General features: G+C 37.5%; 1 protein-coding gene across 2 annotated transcripts in view; it reads right to left on the reverse strand.

Annotated features, from left to right (window-relative positions):
- The window catches only part of TMF1 (TATA element modulatory factor 1), a 30128-nt gene extending 14467 nt beyond the window's left edge, over positions 1 to 15661 (reverse strand). Inside the window, exons 1-8 of one of the 2 annotated variants that reach the window (XR_004281239.1) lie at positions 15227 to 15661; positions 11780 to 12969; positions 9916 to 10019; positions 8765 to 8891; positions 5831 to 5936; positions 3089 to 3231; positions 2683 to 2849; positions 2242 to 2398 (exon numbers count right to left, since the gene is read on the reverse strand). Coding sequence is in view for 1 of the 2 variants with exons in the window: in XM_032324763.1 (XP_032180654.1) it covers positions 2242 to 2398; positions 2683 to 2849; positions 3089 to 3231; positions 5831 to 5936; positions 8765 to 8891; positions 9916 to 10019; positions 11780 to 12969; positions 15227 to 15368 (2136 nt within the window). In the remaining variant the exon portion in view is untranslated. The remainder of the gene's footprint in view (positions 1 to 2241; positions 2399 to 2682; positions 2850 to 3088; positions 3232 to 5830; positions 5937 to 8764; positions 8892 to 9915; positions 10020 to 11779; positions 12970 to 15226) is intronic. The other variant, XM_032324763.1, reaches the window with a different exon arrangement.
- Between the last annotated feature and the right edge of the window lie 2386 nt (positions 15662 to 18047).

The raw sequence follows: 18047 nt of genomic DNA on the forward strand, positions 1-18047 counted from the left end.
ATGAAATGGTTACTTATAGGCAAGGAAAGGGGGTGGGGCAGCTAAGCTGGAAGCAAATTTTGTCTTAATATATTGTTTTACAGCTCTCACTTTGGAATCATGTAATTATTTTACATATTTGTGTAAAATTAAATCAAAACTGCACTGGAGTCAATGAGGAGAGAATAGTCTTTTCAACAAATGGTACTGGGACAGCTGGATATCAATGTGCAGAAAACCTAAATATGAGAGTTAAGACTATAAAATTCTTAGAGGGAAATAGGTAAAAACCTGCAAGACCTTAGATTAAGCAAAGGGATCTTTTTTTTTTTTAAAGATTTTATTTGTTTATTTGACAGACAGAGATCACAAGTAGACAGAGAGGCAGGCAGAGAGAGAGAGAGGGAAGCAGGCTCCCTTCTGAGCAGAGAGCCCGATGCGGGACTCGATCCCAGGACCCTGAGATCATGACCTGAGCCGAAGGCAGCAGCTTAACCCACTGAGCCACCCAGGCGCCCAGCAACGGGATCTTAAATATGACATTCAAGGCATAGGCAGCAAAAGAAAAAACAGATAAGTTGGACTTCATCAGAATTTTTTAATTCATACATCAAAGGACATTATTAAGAAAATAAGACAACCTTAAAAATGGGAAAAAATATTTGCAAATCCTACATCCGATGGGAACCTAACGTGCAGAATACATAAAGATCTCTCACAATTAAACAATTTTTAAAAAGCCTGATTTAAAAATGGACAAAGGATTTGAGTATTCAAATAAATTCCTCCAGGGGCACCTGGGTGGCTCTGCCTTCGGCTCAGGTCATGATCCCAAGGTCCTGGGATCGAGCCCCGAATTGGGCTCTCTGCTCGCCAGGGAGCTTGCTTCCTCCTCTCTCTCTCTGCCTGTCTCTCTGTCTGCTTGTGGTCTCTGTCAAATAAATAAATAAAATTTAAAAAAACAAAAACAAATAAATTCCTCTAAAGAAGATGCAATAATATATATATATACAGTCAGGGGAGCCTGGGTGGCTTAGTCAGTTAAGTGTCCAACTCCTGACTTCCGCTCAGGTCATAATCTCAGAGTTGTGGGGTGAGCCAGCATTGGGCTCCTCACTCAGAGAGGAGTCTGCTGGAGATTCTCTCTCCCCCTCTCCCACCACATCCCCATAAATAAAGAAATCTAAAAAAAAAAAGGAAAAGAAAAAGATACATATGGCCAGTAAGCACATAAAAAGATGCTCAACACCATTAGTCATTAAGGAAACATAAACAAGCACACCACAATCAGATACCATTTCACACCCACTAAAAGGGCTATATAATAAAAAAAAAAAAAAAAAAAGACAATACCAAATACTGGCAAGAGGAAAAGAGGAAGACCATTATATATTCCTGATGGGAATGTAAAATGGTGCAATTGCTACAGGAAAGTTTGGCAGGTCCTCAAAAAACTATATAAAGGGTAACCACATTGACCCAAGAATATATGTCTAGAAGAACTTAAAATAAATGTTCACATAGAAACTTGTAAATGAATGTTATAATTGTGTTATAGCACCATAATAATCAAAAAGTGAAAACAACTCCAAGTATCTATCAACTGATGATTTTATAAGAAAAAGCCTGACAAGTTTCAGTTTTCCTCCTCTATCTGAACTACATGGACTCCCACAGATGTTATGAATAAGCTCAGGACTTCTATGGATTCTCCTAAAATTATAAGCAACGCTTAGTATTTATCTCCGTATGTGCAATTGTGCAATAACACAGTCTTTGCCTTTCATAATATTCTTAAGTAAGTCTGAAAAGTTAAAAAAAAAAAAAAAAAAAAAGCAATACTAGTACAATGTAAGCATCACTTGAACAACAGTTCAAAACCACACAATTAAGATTGGCACAATCAAGTACTCTTAGAAAAGTGTCCAATAAGGGGCGCCTGGATGGCTCAGTGGGCTAAGCCTCTGTCTTTGGCTCAGGTCATGATCTCAGGGTCCTGGGATAGAGCCCCATATCGGGCTGTCTGCTCAGTGGGGAGCCTGCTTCCCCCTCTCTCTGCCTGCCTCTCTGCCTACTTATGATCTCTGTCAAATAAATAAATATTAAAAAGAAAGAAAGAAAGAAAGAAAAGTGTCCAATAAGATTAGAAAGGAAATTTAGCACATGTACTGATACATAAAATTTGATTCAAATAACTAATGTACTCTAAGTTGCAAAAGCACAAAGTTTTTAAAGACTAATGTAACTCTATCTATTGCTTACTTGAATTGCTAATGTTTCTTGCTGCTGACGGGCTTCTTCTTGGGCCTTCTCTAGCGCAGTAGAAAGTTCTTCTTTAGCTTTCATTTCACGACTTAGAGCAGCTTCCTGGGCTTCACTATCCTTTGCAGCATTGGCTTTGTGGAGATCAGTAAGTTCTCTTAAAAAATTAGATTGATAATTTCTATTTAAAATAGTTAATTACATAACCACATTAGTAAAGTTTGCATGTGGATTTCCGTAAGTTACACAAGGAGGGAAAGTTCACCACATAATAAACACTGACTATGGTAATGACCTTCTTTTGAACTTGCTTTGACCAGTCACAAGTTCATATACAGCTAAGTTCATTTATATTGTTAGTGATTAGATAACAGAAAATATGTTTTTTAATATCCAATTTTGATCATTTTAAATGGGTTGCATATTTGTTCATTTTCTTACTTGTATGCACTATCCAGAGCAGCCTGAATACTTCGGTTCTTTTCTTCAAGTTCATCCATGTCTACCTGAAGTCGGCCAAGATCCTTCTCTTGGCGTTCCACCACAGAATTTAGTTTCTTAATGTTTTCTCTATGTTGTTTCTCAACTTCTTCTTTGCCATCAAGGACCTATATTATAAAAATAGACAAAAGTATTTTTCAATAAATAACACCATGGTAAATAATTGTATTTCAGGAATCTTAAGTGTTACAATAATGAATAAAAATTTTAACACTCACTTATTAAATTGCTTGACAAATTCTTCCCACATGATATACCCTGATAAATTATTCTAAATGTCTTATAAACCATGGCCATTGTTCAGGAAGTAATAACAATATATATTTAGAAAACGGTTAACATTCACCTGTTTTAAATGTTGCAAATCTTCTTCTAGGTCTTTAACTTTTTTGTTCAGCTTTGCAATAATATTTTCATTTTCTTTGTCTTTAGCTCTTAATTTCTTAATAATGTTAGAATTATGCAGTTGCTGTTTTGAAAGTTTTTCTCCTGGAAATGGCAAAAAAATAAATAAAGAAATTTAAACAATGACTCCTTAAGAATCTGGATAGAAAGTTTTATCTAACCAGTGACATAAAATGATAAGAGTATTTTAAAATCACAAAATCGTAACCATGAATGTTAAACTGATTTGGACAAGAACCATCCATGAACGCTAAAATTACTAGGTAAGGAGCACCTGGGTGGCTCAGTGGGTTAAGCCTCTGCCTTTGGCTTGGGTCATGATCTCGGGGTCCTGAGATCGAGCCCCGCATCGGGCTCTGCTCGGAGGGGAGTTTGCTTCCCCCGCCCCTGCCTACTTGTGATCTCTCTGTATGTCGAAATAAAAATAAATAAATAAATAAATAAATAAATTGAAATTACTAGGTAGAAGGATGGTAGGTAATAGGATATTTACACCTTAAAAAATGATTCATACCTTAAAAAATCATTGCTACATACTACTTATGGCTTATGAAAAGAAAAATGTGCTTTTACAATGGAGAAATCTGGCTGTCACCACCTTAACCAAACATTCAGTTTTGGCATCACCAACTGAGATATATTATGCATCTACTGATATAAGGGAGAGGTGAGTACACAGTAACAGCAATGATGTTTCTTACTAGAAATTTGATCTGAATCTAATCATCAATAAAGTTGGAAAAAAAATTTAAGGGTGAAATGTTTTCTCTGTCACCTACCTTCAAAAGATTTGGCAAAAGGAAAGTGCATGTGTGTGCAGAAAGAGATGAAGCAGGTCTGCATAGGTGTTAATAATTGATGAAGCAAGCTAATAAAGTAATCAGCTATTCATTGTTGTGTACTTTCAGCTCTTTGTCTTTCAGATTTTCAACTGTGAATGTAAAAATATTTCTGGGGGAAAGGCACTTGGATGGCTCAGTCAGTTAAGCATCTGCCTTTGGCTTGGGTCATGATCTCAGGGTCCTGGGATGGAATCACACATCAAGCCCCACATGGGGCGCCCTCCTCAGCAGAGAATCTGCTCCTCTCTCCTTCTGCTCTCCCCACGCCCCCGAACTTGTGTGCTCTCTCAAATAAATCAATAAAATCTTAAAAAAAAAAAATACTTCTGAGGGATACAGAAGCATTAAGTAAATAATTCCATATGAGATCACAGTATTTTCAGTATAATGAACTTCATTAAGCAAAAGAGAACATCATCCCACTTCCTACCTAAATTAATAAATACCAAAACAGTGACACTTGATACAAATAATTTTTTTTTAAATTATGAAACCATGCACACAGTCCTCTCCTCAGTTTCTAGTGTTGTAACACAGGCAGTTCAAGACCTCAGCCTATCTTGAGATAATGTGTTTTATCAATCTTCCCTTCATTCTATTGCAGTGCTTAGACTGTGCTTTATAATTATCTGTATAGTTATATTTCCCTCTCATTAAATTGTAAATTCCTAAAAGACAGGGAGTGTGTCCTATGCATTACTGTATCAAACATAGTATCTGGCACACTAACTGTTAAATATTACCTGAATAAATGAAAAAGAAAAATTGGGTAAAACTAAGTTTTTCAAATACACTGATTCTGTGTTGAAATAAAAATAAATAAATAATTCTTTTCAAACACTTATTCTGGAAATTCTCTTTAGTTCAATGATTTGAAATGTTCGTTCCACCACTACTTGTAATTTAATTTTAGAAATAAATGTACAACATTAGGAAAAGAGTAAAATAAATCATAGTATATATAGCTATATGATGGACTTCAATACAGCCATTAATAATGATAGCAAAGCATTTAATAGCATAGGAAAATGTAAAATGATTATAAAAATGTAAAAGATTACAAATTAAATACATGACCTTAATTGTGCTTAACAATGTGTTAAAAACAATTTTAAAAAGGAACTAAAAGAAATTGATAGTTCCTTATAAAACCAAATTACGATCTCTTTTTTTTCTTCCTATGCCTCCTAAAACTTCAAAAATTTCTGCAAGTAACAAGAGTTATTCTCAGAACTAGAAAAACCTTAAGAGGAAAAGAAAGACTCACTTAATCACCTTTTCCAAAACTACCTTCTTTCCTATAATACATACAGAAGTTAATCCAGTGTCTATTTATAATAATTTATCCCATGAAGGATATTTAATTTCTATAACCTAGCTAATTTTAGGTCTTTTCATAGAGTGCTAAGTAACTGAAAAATTAAAACAAGAATATAATGAAAAGTTCACTACCAAACAACCAAACAATATGATGATACTACATAACACAAGCTAGAGATTCAGATACTATATAAACTCCAGGATTATAACCTTCAAATATCTCGGGTTACATGACAGGCTCTAAAACCTGTTCAAAGCTTTTACATGAAAGCATACATATTTATTTTTCAGCAAGTTATTATTTTTTTTTTTTACCTCCCTAGAAACAAAAAGCTACATACACGCATCTCTGCCTCTGTTCACACTGCTCCCCATTCTTCCATAAATTGTCACCTACCATTTCTGAGGTTTAAGCACAAATCTTTCTTGCTTCCACTTATTTTTTATTGGGAAGTAGCAGCTAATGATGTGGCAAGCATTTCACTTGTTACAGTATTTTTCATAGTTAACTAAATACGCACCTTCTTCCATTAATCCTCGGATCTGCTCATCTTTCTCTTTCAAAAGATCTGAAGTCTCACTACTATTTAATCTAGTAGCAAGTTCTTCCTTTATACTTTTAATTTCCTAATTAAAAAAAAAAAAAGAATGTGAATACCATAAAGAATTTCACTCTGGGCATATTTTTCTATTTTTTCTACATTCAAAGAAGTCATCAATAATGAAATTCTCTATAAAGATCTTAAGTTTTATTCTGCTAAACTGAGTTTATTACCTCAGTTAGTTAAGTAAACAGTTTGAAAACAACATAAAAGGGGTGCCTGGGTGGCTCAGTGGGTTAAAGCCTCTGCCTTCAGCTTAAGTTGTGATCCCAGGGTCCTGGGATTGAGCCCCTCTTCAAGCCCCTCATCGAGCCCCGCATGGAGCCCCACATCAAGCCCCACATTGGGCCCTCTGCTCAGCATTCACTGCCCCCCCCACACACACCTGCCACTCTGTCTACTTGTGATCTGTCTGTCAAATAAATAAATAAAATCTTAAAAAATAAAATAAAATGTAAAAAAAAAAAGAGAAAGCAACATAGAAAACTTGAACTCAGATATAAACAGGTTTTTAATACGGAAATGCAAATGAGAATAAGTTAACTTTCAAAACCTTTCTTGAGTACCTCTATACACATATTATCAGGTTAAGCATTATGTTTGGAACAACATATTCTCCATTTTTCACTGTATTTCTTTTCCTCATCTAAAATTTGCACTTGTGAGGGACAGTTGTGGGTGGCAGGAAGAGGGACCAAATAAATAAATAAATAAATAAATAAATAAATAAATAAATAAAATTTGCACTTGCTAGTGCACTGTGAAATGTGGGAAAACGTAATTATATAAGGTTCAATCTACTTTAATAAAGCAGAGATTCAGCACAAACATGTCAAGACAGTTTATCTCTTAAAACCACAAATGGAGGAGCACCTGGGTGGCTCAGTGGGTTAAAGCCCCTGTCTTCAGCTCAGGTCATGATCCCAGGGTCCTGGGATAGAGCCCCACATTGGGCTTTCTGCTCAGCGGGGAGCCTGCTTCCCTTCCTCTCTCTCTGCCTGCCTCTCTGCCTACTTGTGATCTATCAAATAAATAAAATCTAAAAAAAAAAAAAAAACCCAAAAATGGAAATATGAAAAGTGTTCTATGATTTAAAATAACGTTTTAAGCAATGATCTGAAGCCAAACAGCTAAAAACAACTATCATTAGGTACTTGAACCATGCTTTGTACCTACTGTCATTTTATCCTCACAACAATCTTATGAAGGAAATACTTTATTCAACTACACAAATAAGAAAACTAAGACAACACCAGACTGAATAAACTTGAAGGTCAGAGAGCTATTAAGTGGTAGAGTTTAACTTGATTAAATTAAACTTTGATTTTTAAATTAAGTGGTAGAATTTAACTTGAAACCAGGTTTATGAGTCCACAAAGCCCATGCTCTGAACCACCATCCACAACACTGCTGCGCATTTTTTAGCTGTCAAAATTTGATTCACCCATCAAGGCCCAGTAAGACTATCCTGCCTTCCATGAAACTTTCCTCAATTCCCCTGGTCAGACTTCATCCTCTGTGATACCATTCCAAACTGCTTATTTGTCTTTCTCTGTAATTTATTTCATTCTGCCTAGTCCTACATAGGTGTTGACATTATCTATTTTCCATCATTAGAAAAGCCAACTCTTCACTTAAAGTACTTCAATTCACCTTGAATTTCCTACAGATCCTAAGTTTGGGTGGGTGGGGCAGTTCATACATAGCAATACACAAAAAACATGTTAAAACTTGGGGCCCAAGCTTTTCCCCACCTATAGCCCACGGTTTGGGTCTAATTCAGATCTACAATTCAAAGTACACCATAGAAAACAAGCATTATTTAAAATCTAATTTCTCGGTTAGACTGGTCTAGATGCAATACAGTAGGGACAAGAAGAGCTAAGTTGGTTAGGTAGTCTCAGGTTATTGTCAGTATCTGAAACAAGCTAGCTAATTAAAGCAACCTAAGCAGAAGAAATTCTATGACTTATTCCTCTTCTGTAAGAGTATACAAAGAAAAAATACAAATATTAACACTGGTGAAGAAGAAGGAGAGCAACTTAACTGAGAAGGGCAAATGATGAGAAACACTATTAATAGTTGAGATAGAAGAAATAATTACTAACCTTAGCCGGTTACCTATTTCTGAAATAGCCAACGGCTACAAATTTTAAGAATTAGAACAATGATTCCCAAATAGGAATGACTAAGCTCTCAAGAGGGTTTTTGGCAAAGTCTGCCAAAATTTTCAAATATCTTAACTCAGGAAAGGGTTTGATGGATGTACACTGGGAGATGGGGAGGAGAGGGTGACACTGGTGTCTTGTAGGTAGAGGACTGGAGGCTGGTAAACACCCTACAATGCAAAGAAAAGTCCCACACAGCATAAAATCATCCAGCCCAAAATATGAATAGTGCGGAGAAGAAATCTATTAGGATAAATCAATATGCTTCACAAGAGTCACTAACCCTTGCAATTTTTTTTGTTTTAAAATTATTTTGACTTGAAGAAGTACATATATGTCTGAAGTGATTCGACAATAATAAATGGGAGTAATGATATATTTTTTAAAAATACACAGTGCCTTTTAGATTTAATTGTTATGTATTTTAATAAAATTATCATTTATGAAAATTATCCTAATGATCCTAGCTATGTAAATTATATAAATGCTGGCTTAGATTCTTTTAAAACATCAAGAACCTAGAAGTCTGAAGATATTAAAAAATCTATAATTTAAATGTTAATATACTATATGGTATCCTTTAATCTTACTTCTCTTTTTTTCCATACCAAAATATTATGAATGCATCCCTCAAAAATCCATTTTTGTCCAGAATTTAATTCATACTATTTTTAACTTTCATTACCTTTTTAGCAGCATCTCTCTCTTTGCAGGCTAGCTGAACTTTCTTTTCTGCTTCTGCAATTCTTTGAGTAAATTCATCTTTCAAGGAAGTAATGCTGCTGCTTTCTTCTTTCACTCTAAACATTTCACTAAATTAAAAACAACAGACACAGAGATACTTGTTTACACACTCCTAGGTAACAAGATGAGTGCAGTTTGCAAAAGGAAAACAACACTGTCTTCAACATATGTTGAAGACTAAAACAGATTAGTTTTAGCCTTGTTACTTTCAAGAAAAAAAGCACCTGTTTAATTTAAAACACGTAAACAAAAACCCATTATAAAATGAAAATGTCACCAATATTTGATGTGTAAAAGTAAGATAAACAAAATTTTTCATTTTCGAATCTATTTTACTAATCACCTCCTTAGAGCAAATATTCAGTGGTTTTTTTTAATATCACACTTTTCTCTAAATATACGTTTTAAATCTCTAATCCTAAAAGGTAAAATTTTTTTTGTGTTATTTTTGCAAAATATCTCTCTTCAATGCCAAAGGTAATATGATAAAGATAATGTGAGGAGAAAAGAAATCTCTATGGTGGGAATTTAAAAACTACTGCATTTCCTTTCTTTCTTTTTTTTCTTAAGATTTTATTTATTTATTTGTCAGAGAGAGAGAAAACAAGCAGGGAAAGTGGCAGGCAGAAGGAGAAGCAGGTTCCCGGTGAGCAAGAAGCCCAATGTGAAACTTGATCCCAGGACTGTGGAATCATGACCTGAGCCAAAGTAGACACTTAACTGACTAAGCCACCCAGATATCCCACTATTCTATTTTTTTAAAAATTTTTTAAGATTTTATTTATGTATTTGATAGACAGAGATCACAAGTAGGCAGAGAGACAGGCAGAGAGAGAGAGGAGGAAGCAGGCACCCCGCTGAGCAGAGAGCCTGATGCGGGGCTTGATCCCAGGACCCTGAGATCACGACCTGAGCCGAAGGCAGAGGCTTTAACCCACTGAGCCACCCAGGCACCAGCCACTATTCTATTTTCAATAATTATACACAAGTTAAATCTTAAACATTTTAGCTTAAAATACAGTCTTACATAATAACCAAGTATTTGGGCCTCTACAAAACATACAAAATTTTTCACATTTGTAAAATACTTACTCTTTCAGATTATCATAGGCTTCTTCTAGAAGTGCTTTTTCTTTACTAAGAGATAATAACTGAGCCTCCCTTTTATCCAGTTTCTCATTCAGAAATTCAACTCTCTGAATAAGGAGAATACACAAAAGTCAAACATTTAACCTTAAAAAAAGAAAACCACTTCTACATGCAGGTGTTGAGTTGTAAAGGTAACCTAATTACTGTAATAAATAAAACAGCATTTTCTCATAAAAAGAATTAAAAACAATATTGAGAACACACTGGATTCAAAACAAGAACTCCTACATTGCTGGTAGGAGAGACTATAAATTAGAACAACCACATACCTGGTAGGAGTATAAATTAGTAAACCACTTTGGAAAACAATTAGACAACATCTAGCTGAAGACCTACACACTCTTTAATGTAGAAAATTCTTTTAGATATATTTTAGACAAGAAAATTCTTGCATAAATATACAAGAATATTTATAAGTTTGTTATAGTAAAAATCTCAGGTGTGCACATCCACCAAAAGAGGAAGGAAGCTAGAGAAAATAAAAAAGATCCAAGAAGGGCTTTAAAGCCTTCCATAATATTCTGTATCTCAGCTATGTAGTGGATATTTAAGTGTGTGTCTGTTACTCCATTTTATTCTTTAATCCAAATATGTAACATGTAACTTTTTTTTTTAGTATGATACTTTGCATTTAAAAAATAAAACCAATTTTATAAAATCCATAGGAATGTAAGTTTAAACTCTCCAGAATATTATCAGTATAAAGCTAAACAAAAAGGAATGGTTAGAATATCTTACCCTTAGGTCTTGCTGATGTAGTGATTAACTTGAATATGAAGGGAGAAATGCAGTAAAAAAAACAGTCCTACCTGATTGAGGTTTAGGATAATTTAGAAATCACTTACCTTCTGAAAGTAGCTCAAAATATCTTACTGATATTAAATAGTGTTAGTTTCAGGAATTCAAACTGCTATTATAGTTAGAGCATGGCATTTCGTTTGTGAATAATATTAAACCTAGGTAACAGAATCTGGCACTTTTTTTTACATTAAACAATTCAATACATGGCACTTACAGGACATTTCTTCAAGACATCCTATATCTCAGAGGAGTCTATTAAAGATGCCAAATCCAACTCAATTTCTACATCTAAAAATCACAGGAAAAACCAAAACTGTGACTTAATGTTAAAGAATTTACACCACTTTCCTTTTATATGTATCAGGTAGAAGCAATTTGTCATTCCTAAGCAATACCATTACTCTTTGGACATTTCCCATTCTTATTCATGTAAGAAAGTTATCAGGGAAACATCAAAATAACATAAAAGAGAATACAAACAAGTAGTTAGTAACAACAGAAACACACTAATAAATAATTAAAGACTACATTTTTTTCATTTAAGATTTGCTACAAATAATATGAACAGTGAAAATTTTTTTGATGTAGGAACAACCAAACATTTGTATTCATTTCAGCACCTTTACCTACAAAGGATTTAAAGATATGTTACCTTAAGATAATCCTTTGCAAAATGACAAATTAATGAGCACAGCATACAAGAATTTTAAGGTGAAAGGACTCAACAATGATGGTGCAAGACAGAAACTTTTTTATGCTTAGTTATATGGAAATGTCAATTTATGTTATTATAGTTGTCTCAGAGAAATTTCAAATAATTTAGTATCAATAAATCAACTTTAAAATCCTTAATGCCACACTTAAATGTCAAAATGCCTGCCTTTTTTAATCAGTACAAATCATTATACAACACTGAATGTTAAAAATAAACAACTAAAAGAAAATAAACAATGATTTAATCTCTGGAAAGCATATCCCCAAGTCCCCTTCCAGTCTCTACAGTTACCTTGCAAACATCTTCCTTTTCAGAATGCGCTTCCGGCTTACTTTCAGCAGCTTCACGCTCCTCAGCCACCTTGTCTAAGAGAGTATGCCCTTCATTTATTAGTGTAGCAGAAACCAAAATATCAGGCTGTTCACAATTAACAGGTGTTGCACTTCGTCCACTTTCCTCCATTTCCGTTTCCTCTGTGGGTACAATTAATGTTTCATTCACTTCTTCTTCCGACTTTCCTTCAACAGATTCATTTATTTTAGTTTTGGGAGTTGAAGGATTAACTATAATAGGTACTAAAGCATATCCCTTGCCTGACAGTTCATCATCTGAATTGATTTCACTTACACTACGGCTATCTAATGACTGTACACTAAACGAGTCTATTCTTTCAAAAGCATCAGATGAGCAGCAACTCTCAGTGAGTTTTTGGAAATCATCTAAACGATTATATTCGGGACAGGCAGATGCCGAGAGAAGCTGAAAAGATGTCTGCATCAAGTGAAGACTTGATTTGGAATCTGTAGTCTCTTGTCTCGAACTTGCTGAGCTCTCACTTATTACACTTTCATGATCTAAAACTTCAATGTCACTGGTGGTAGAAGTACCCGACGAGAAGGTGCTAACAGGAGGTGAAGGTGTGTTACTCTGTCTGTCCTCATGTTTTTGTTCCTTAGGTTCCAAAGCCATGTCCTTCGTGTCCGCTGCAGACATATTAGATATGTTTTCTCTAGTTGTTTTCACATTGCTTACACTTTCAGACACTTTCAAACGTACAGTTGACACCTTCATATCAGATTCTTTATTAACAGTTTCTTCATGCTTGCCCTCAGTTTTAGGCGACGGAGCATCTATTGCTGGAGTTTCCCCTGATGCAGATGGGGTAGAGTCTTTTACTTTTGACTCAGTTATTTCAGATGTTTTTGACTGTCCAGTGTGCAAGGATTCCTGTAAAGTGCTCTTCACTTCTTCTTCTGGTCGTTGTGATTTAGCTGGTGGTTTTGACACCACTGGACTCTTCTGAATGGTCTCCGTTGGAGAGAGAAAGGCACTGAAGAAATTTTCAGATTCATCCACCACAGTTCTCCGAACTGGCTTTGTAATTGCTTTAGGAGAGGCTACCGGCTGACTCTGAGGTTCAGTGTTTGACTTTAACCCCCAGGTTGAAGAATCCCATCCTCCACTGACAGGAGTACTTATTCCTTTGACAAAATAAAATAAATAAATAAATATTTTATGTTGATATTACAATCATTATAAGTCAATGTAAATAAAGTTTAAAAAAAGAAAATTTATGGAATACAACCTATAATTTGGACCTGATAAGATCCCTGTTTACTGTGTAATTCATTAGTTCATTGTTGAATTTTGTGCCTTAAAAAGGAAAACTGATATGGATCTGCCCAAAAGGAACTAGGAGCAAAGTTAGAGGCCAAAATGGGCCTGGCCTACCAGAAGCAAGTATGTTATAACATTAAATAACACATTAAGAGAGTACCAGTGTATGTTCTATAACTCATGCAAAGTCTAAGTCTATCATGCATCTCACAATAGGTGGTACCCTCACTTACAGGTCATGCATGAGTAATCATACCAAATTGACCCTACCTTCTATTCAGTTAGTTTAATTTTATCCTTCTATTAATTTTATTCTCCTAATATCAGTAATAAAATATGGTTATGAGTTGGACAGAGGGTAACATTCAAAAACTAAATTAAACATACTAATGACGAATGTTCTTTTCCAAAGATCAAAGTAAACTGATGGGAACAGTACCTTCTAGAGGACAAATTCACTTTTATCTACCTAATGACAAGCTCATTCTCTAAGTGTCACTCTCCAAACCCACTCTATGAGAAAGTTTTATTCCCTTCCTAAATTCCAAATTTAGGAGGAATTTAGAAGGTCTTATGAATTTCAGGGCCACCTAGCTGGCTCAGTCAGTGGAGCGTGTACTTCAATCTCAGGGTTGGGGGTCTGAGCCCCACATGGGGTATAGAGGTTACTTATAAATAAAATCTAAATGGGGTGCCTTGGTGGCTTAGTCAGTTAAGCTTCCAACTCTTCATCTCAGCTCTATTCTTGATCTCACAGCCAGAGTTCCAGCCCAGTGTGGAGCCGACTTTAAAAAAATAATAAATCAATAAAATAAAGCCTTAAAAAAGGTCATATGAATTTCAAAGATGTTCATTTTTTTAAGAAGTATTGGGGTTGAAGGTATAAAATGGGCCACTCGGGACCCCGGTGCAGCTCTTTCTGCCCATGGGTCCTGTCCGTGTGCTTTAATAAAACCACCAAGAATTCCTTCTTGGATGTGAGCTTCAAACCCTAACATCTTTCTTACATCATAGAGGATTCAAGCCCCGGAGTTCATAAAACGAGTATCCTTATACCTAAAGTTTATACTTTGTCTCTTCTAAAGTTTAGTAAATTCAAAATGCAGGGTTATCTGTGAAAGAGGACGTTGAGATACGCCAACAAGGTCCTATAGCATCTTGTATAAGGTAGTAAGGTCCTGACATACAGCCACGGGCCAAAAATATCTTAAAACGAGGTACCTCCAACTTAGGTCCTGACTTTTCAAAGATGTACATTTAAAAACAAATCGGAAAGAATTAGTCGACAATCACTGAATTCTTTTTTCACGGCGGTTCAGAGCCCCCACCCCAATGCAAATTTTTACCCCTCCTACCAAAATGCGGAGCTGTTTCTTAGACTTAGAGCCAAAGCAGCCGAAGATCCCCCTGCGAGATTCAGCTCAAGAAATGTGCAAAGGGAGACGCAGCTCTTTGGAAACACAATGGGACGCAACCCCAAACTGCTGGGCCGGCTCGCACGGGTGGTACCTCCACCGTATTCGGCCCCTCCCGCGCTGTGTAGCCCGAGGAAGCTACTCTGCCTCCCTCAGCCTCGCTTTCCCCTTCTGTAAAACACCGACTGTAGCCAACCTGACTGGGGGAGCTGTGCTCGCTTCGGCAGCACATATACTAAAATTGACTGGGGGAGCTGTCTGGAAAACGGGAAAGCCATAAAAAGGCACATTCCGCGCCACCAAGCACAGCGCGCTCATTAAGGGGCAGGGACCGTTCCTCCTGCCCCCGCCGACGGACTTCAGATGCTGGCTCCCCAGGGTCCGCAGCGCGCAGCAAGCCCAGTTTCTGGGAGCTCCCGCCCCGGGCTACGTCGAGAGAGGGCGGGGCACAAGCCCGACACATCGCGACCCGGACTTCCCAGGCCCGCAGGACCCGCACCCGGGGCCACAGGTACCGGGGACCGGGGATTTCCCTCAGGAAAGCCGCGAAAACCCACTTGGAGAAAACGCGCCTTTGTGGACGGCTGGGGAGGCGGAACTTGCTCCGACCTCCGTCGGCGGGGAAGGATCCCGGTCCGCACCTCTGCGCCTGTTTGCCTCCGCGAGCGCAGGGACCCCCGGGGCCCCGCTCCTCTCTCCCCCCTACCTGGCTCCCCGTACGGAATCGTCTCGGCCCAGGCGCTCGGCTCCTCTTCCTGGATATCCAGGACCCGGTCGATGGACTTCTGGGCCTGGGACAGGGCCTGCTTCGCGAAGCTGGAGAGCTGGGAGGCGTTGAACCAACTCATCTCCCCTCCTCAGCCGGCAGCGGCGGCGGCAGCACCAAGCGGGAAGGCCGAGGGCCAGCCGAACGGCCTCAGGCCCGGGGAAGGGTGCACCCGAACGGCCTCGCCCCCTTCTGCACTCAGCGGGCCCTGTCAGCGGCTGGCCATGACCCCGACCGTCTCCCCCGAGCCCGGGATGTTACCCTCAGCCCTGCCCGCACAGCTGGGACGAAAGGCCCGGACTGCGCATGAGCTGGCTTCTTCCACGTACACAACCACCAGATCCGGGAGCCCAGAGTTCCGTCAATAGACGGAAGAACAGGAGGAGCGCTGACGTCACATCCGGGACCCGAAGCTTGCCATTAGTTACGAAGAACGCAGAACGATTTCTGTGGATACGGATTCCAGGCATAGCGCGCAAATGCCTGGGCACAGAGAAGCTCTGTGGCTGCGAGCAGAGGTCGACTTGTCTGGGTGGGAAAGCCGGTTTTCACGCCAGCTCCTTCCTAGGAAGAAGCTCAACGTACATAAAAGCTAGTCCCTGGCCAGCAAAAATTTGCAAAGGCAGTTCAGCCTTCCCTATTAGCGCTCCGTCTGAAATACTTTATCAGTCCTGTGTTAACGTGGCCTTCAGGTGGAATCCTGAGTTTGGGTTTGCCTAAAAATACTGGACATTTTATAAGGCCTGATCCAGTCCACCTGATGACGTGGATAAAAAGGCGTCTTCTGTAAGGTATTAGAAGTTAGAGCAAGGGTACGAAAGGCACAGCCTCTTCACAATGCAAGGCCACTCTCGGTCCCAGGCAAAAGAAAACTTGAGAAGCACTAAAACTATTACTCGATTAATGTGCGTTGTGGACATATAAAATACACCTTTTTCTGCATGCACTCTTCAAACATTTCGCTCTTTGAAAAAAACCCAAATTGCTGTCCTTCCTAATCTGGTCAGTAGCTATGGGATTTGGACACTAGCTTCTGTCAACATTTAAAACCGGTTTCCATACAAAAATCCGGATTTCCAAATGCTTTTGAAATATATGGATACCAAAATGGGACAGTTAGTTGAGTTGAAGTCGTTGCCCTTTTGGACAAATAATTTTCACTCCAATTTGCCACAAACCCCACTAATCGTATTAAACCTATTATACCCCCCTGCTGTGATTATTTACATTATCGCCTGTCCCCTATATTTGACTATTTTACCCCAGTATAAACTATGCCATAATGACTACAAATAAACATGAAAATAGTTCCCATATCCAGGGACAGGTATTCAGCTATAATACCACTTACAAATTATTGTAGAAAGGTAACCTTTGCAATAATTAATATTCATTTGGACAACCACAATTAAATGAGTATTAAATCAAGCAAGAAATAGGCTATGTTCAACATGTTCTAGATGTCAGGGTGTAAGAGACAAGGTCATTTAAAACTTTTCTTTTTTTCTTTAGAGGGACATCTTATATGTGGGTGCTTTTTTAAAACAAGATCAGATTTAAATTCTATCTTTGAGAAGTTATAATCTTCCAATAATTTCATCTAACCAGTAAAAATTTTCATATTAAAACTCTTAATATAGGGGTCCCTGGGTGGCTCAGTGGGTTAAGCCTCTGCCTTCACTCAGGTCATGATCTCAGGGTCCTGGGATCAAGCCCCACATCAGGCTTTCTGCTCAGCAGGGAGCCTGCTTCCCCCTTCTCTCTATGCCTGTCTCTCTGCCTATCTATGATCTCTGTCTGTCAAATAAATAGATAAAATATAAAAAAAAAAAACTCTTAATATATAGTAACCTACACAAGTAGTCGATTACCCGTGAAGTATTATGATGTTTGTTGAACTTAAATAAACCGACTACATAGGAGCTTGGGGCTGGCTGGGATTGGAATCCCAATTCCAAGATCTCTAATTGTACAGTTTTGAGTAAATGATGTAAACTTTTTTTTTTTTTTAAAGACTTCCTTATTTTAGAGAGAGGGAAGGGAGGGCTTAAGAAGGAGGACAGAGAATCCTCAAGCAGACTCCCCACCAAGCACGGAACCAGACACAGGTCTCAGTCCCAGGACCCCAAAGTCTTGAACTGAGCAGAAATCAAGAGTTTGGTCCCTTAACAGACTGAACCACCCAGGTCCCACTGATTAAACTTTCTAAAGCCTTTGAGCGCTCAGATGGAGATATTACCACCCTCTCACAAGGCTACTTTGAGAATTATTAGAGCATCTGTATAAATGTTAGTTGATTCATGTTAAAAAACTTAAACTGAAAAAAATATTTAAACTGATTCTGTAACTTTTTAAATAAAGCATATCTATGGATCTCCTATGACTTACAATGAAACAAATTATTTGTCAGTTTGGAGGTAGAAAGAATAATGAGTAAAAATTTAACCCAGTGACATGTAATCACAAGTCTTTTGAGTAGAAAATTGTCATCTAGTCAAAAATTGAAATACAAATGCATGTTCCCACACTGAGATACTCAAACTCATTTTTCAAAACTCACACTTAATTTTGTTTTAAAGCTTAATTTTGGTTTTTTAGGGGGAAAAGGGCATTTTTAAGAGACCTTAATATAAAAAGATTCCATTTCATTATTATGTTTGAGCAAATTAAATCAGGAGATATTTATTGTGGTAAAAGTATTAATTCGGGTACCATAAAAATTCTGTATTAGTAACCCTGCTACACATTTGAAAATTATTCC

Source organism: Mustela erminea, chromosome 1 (assembly GCF_009829155.1).
Source record: "Mustela erminea isolate mMusErm1 chromosome 1, mMusErm1.Pri, whole genome shotgun sequence".
Classification (NCBI taxonomy): Eukaryota; Metazoa; Chordata; class Mammalia; order Carnivora; family Mustelidae; genus Mustela; species Mustela erminea.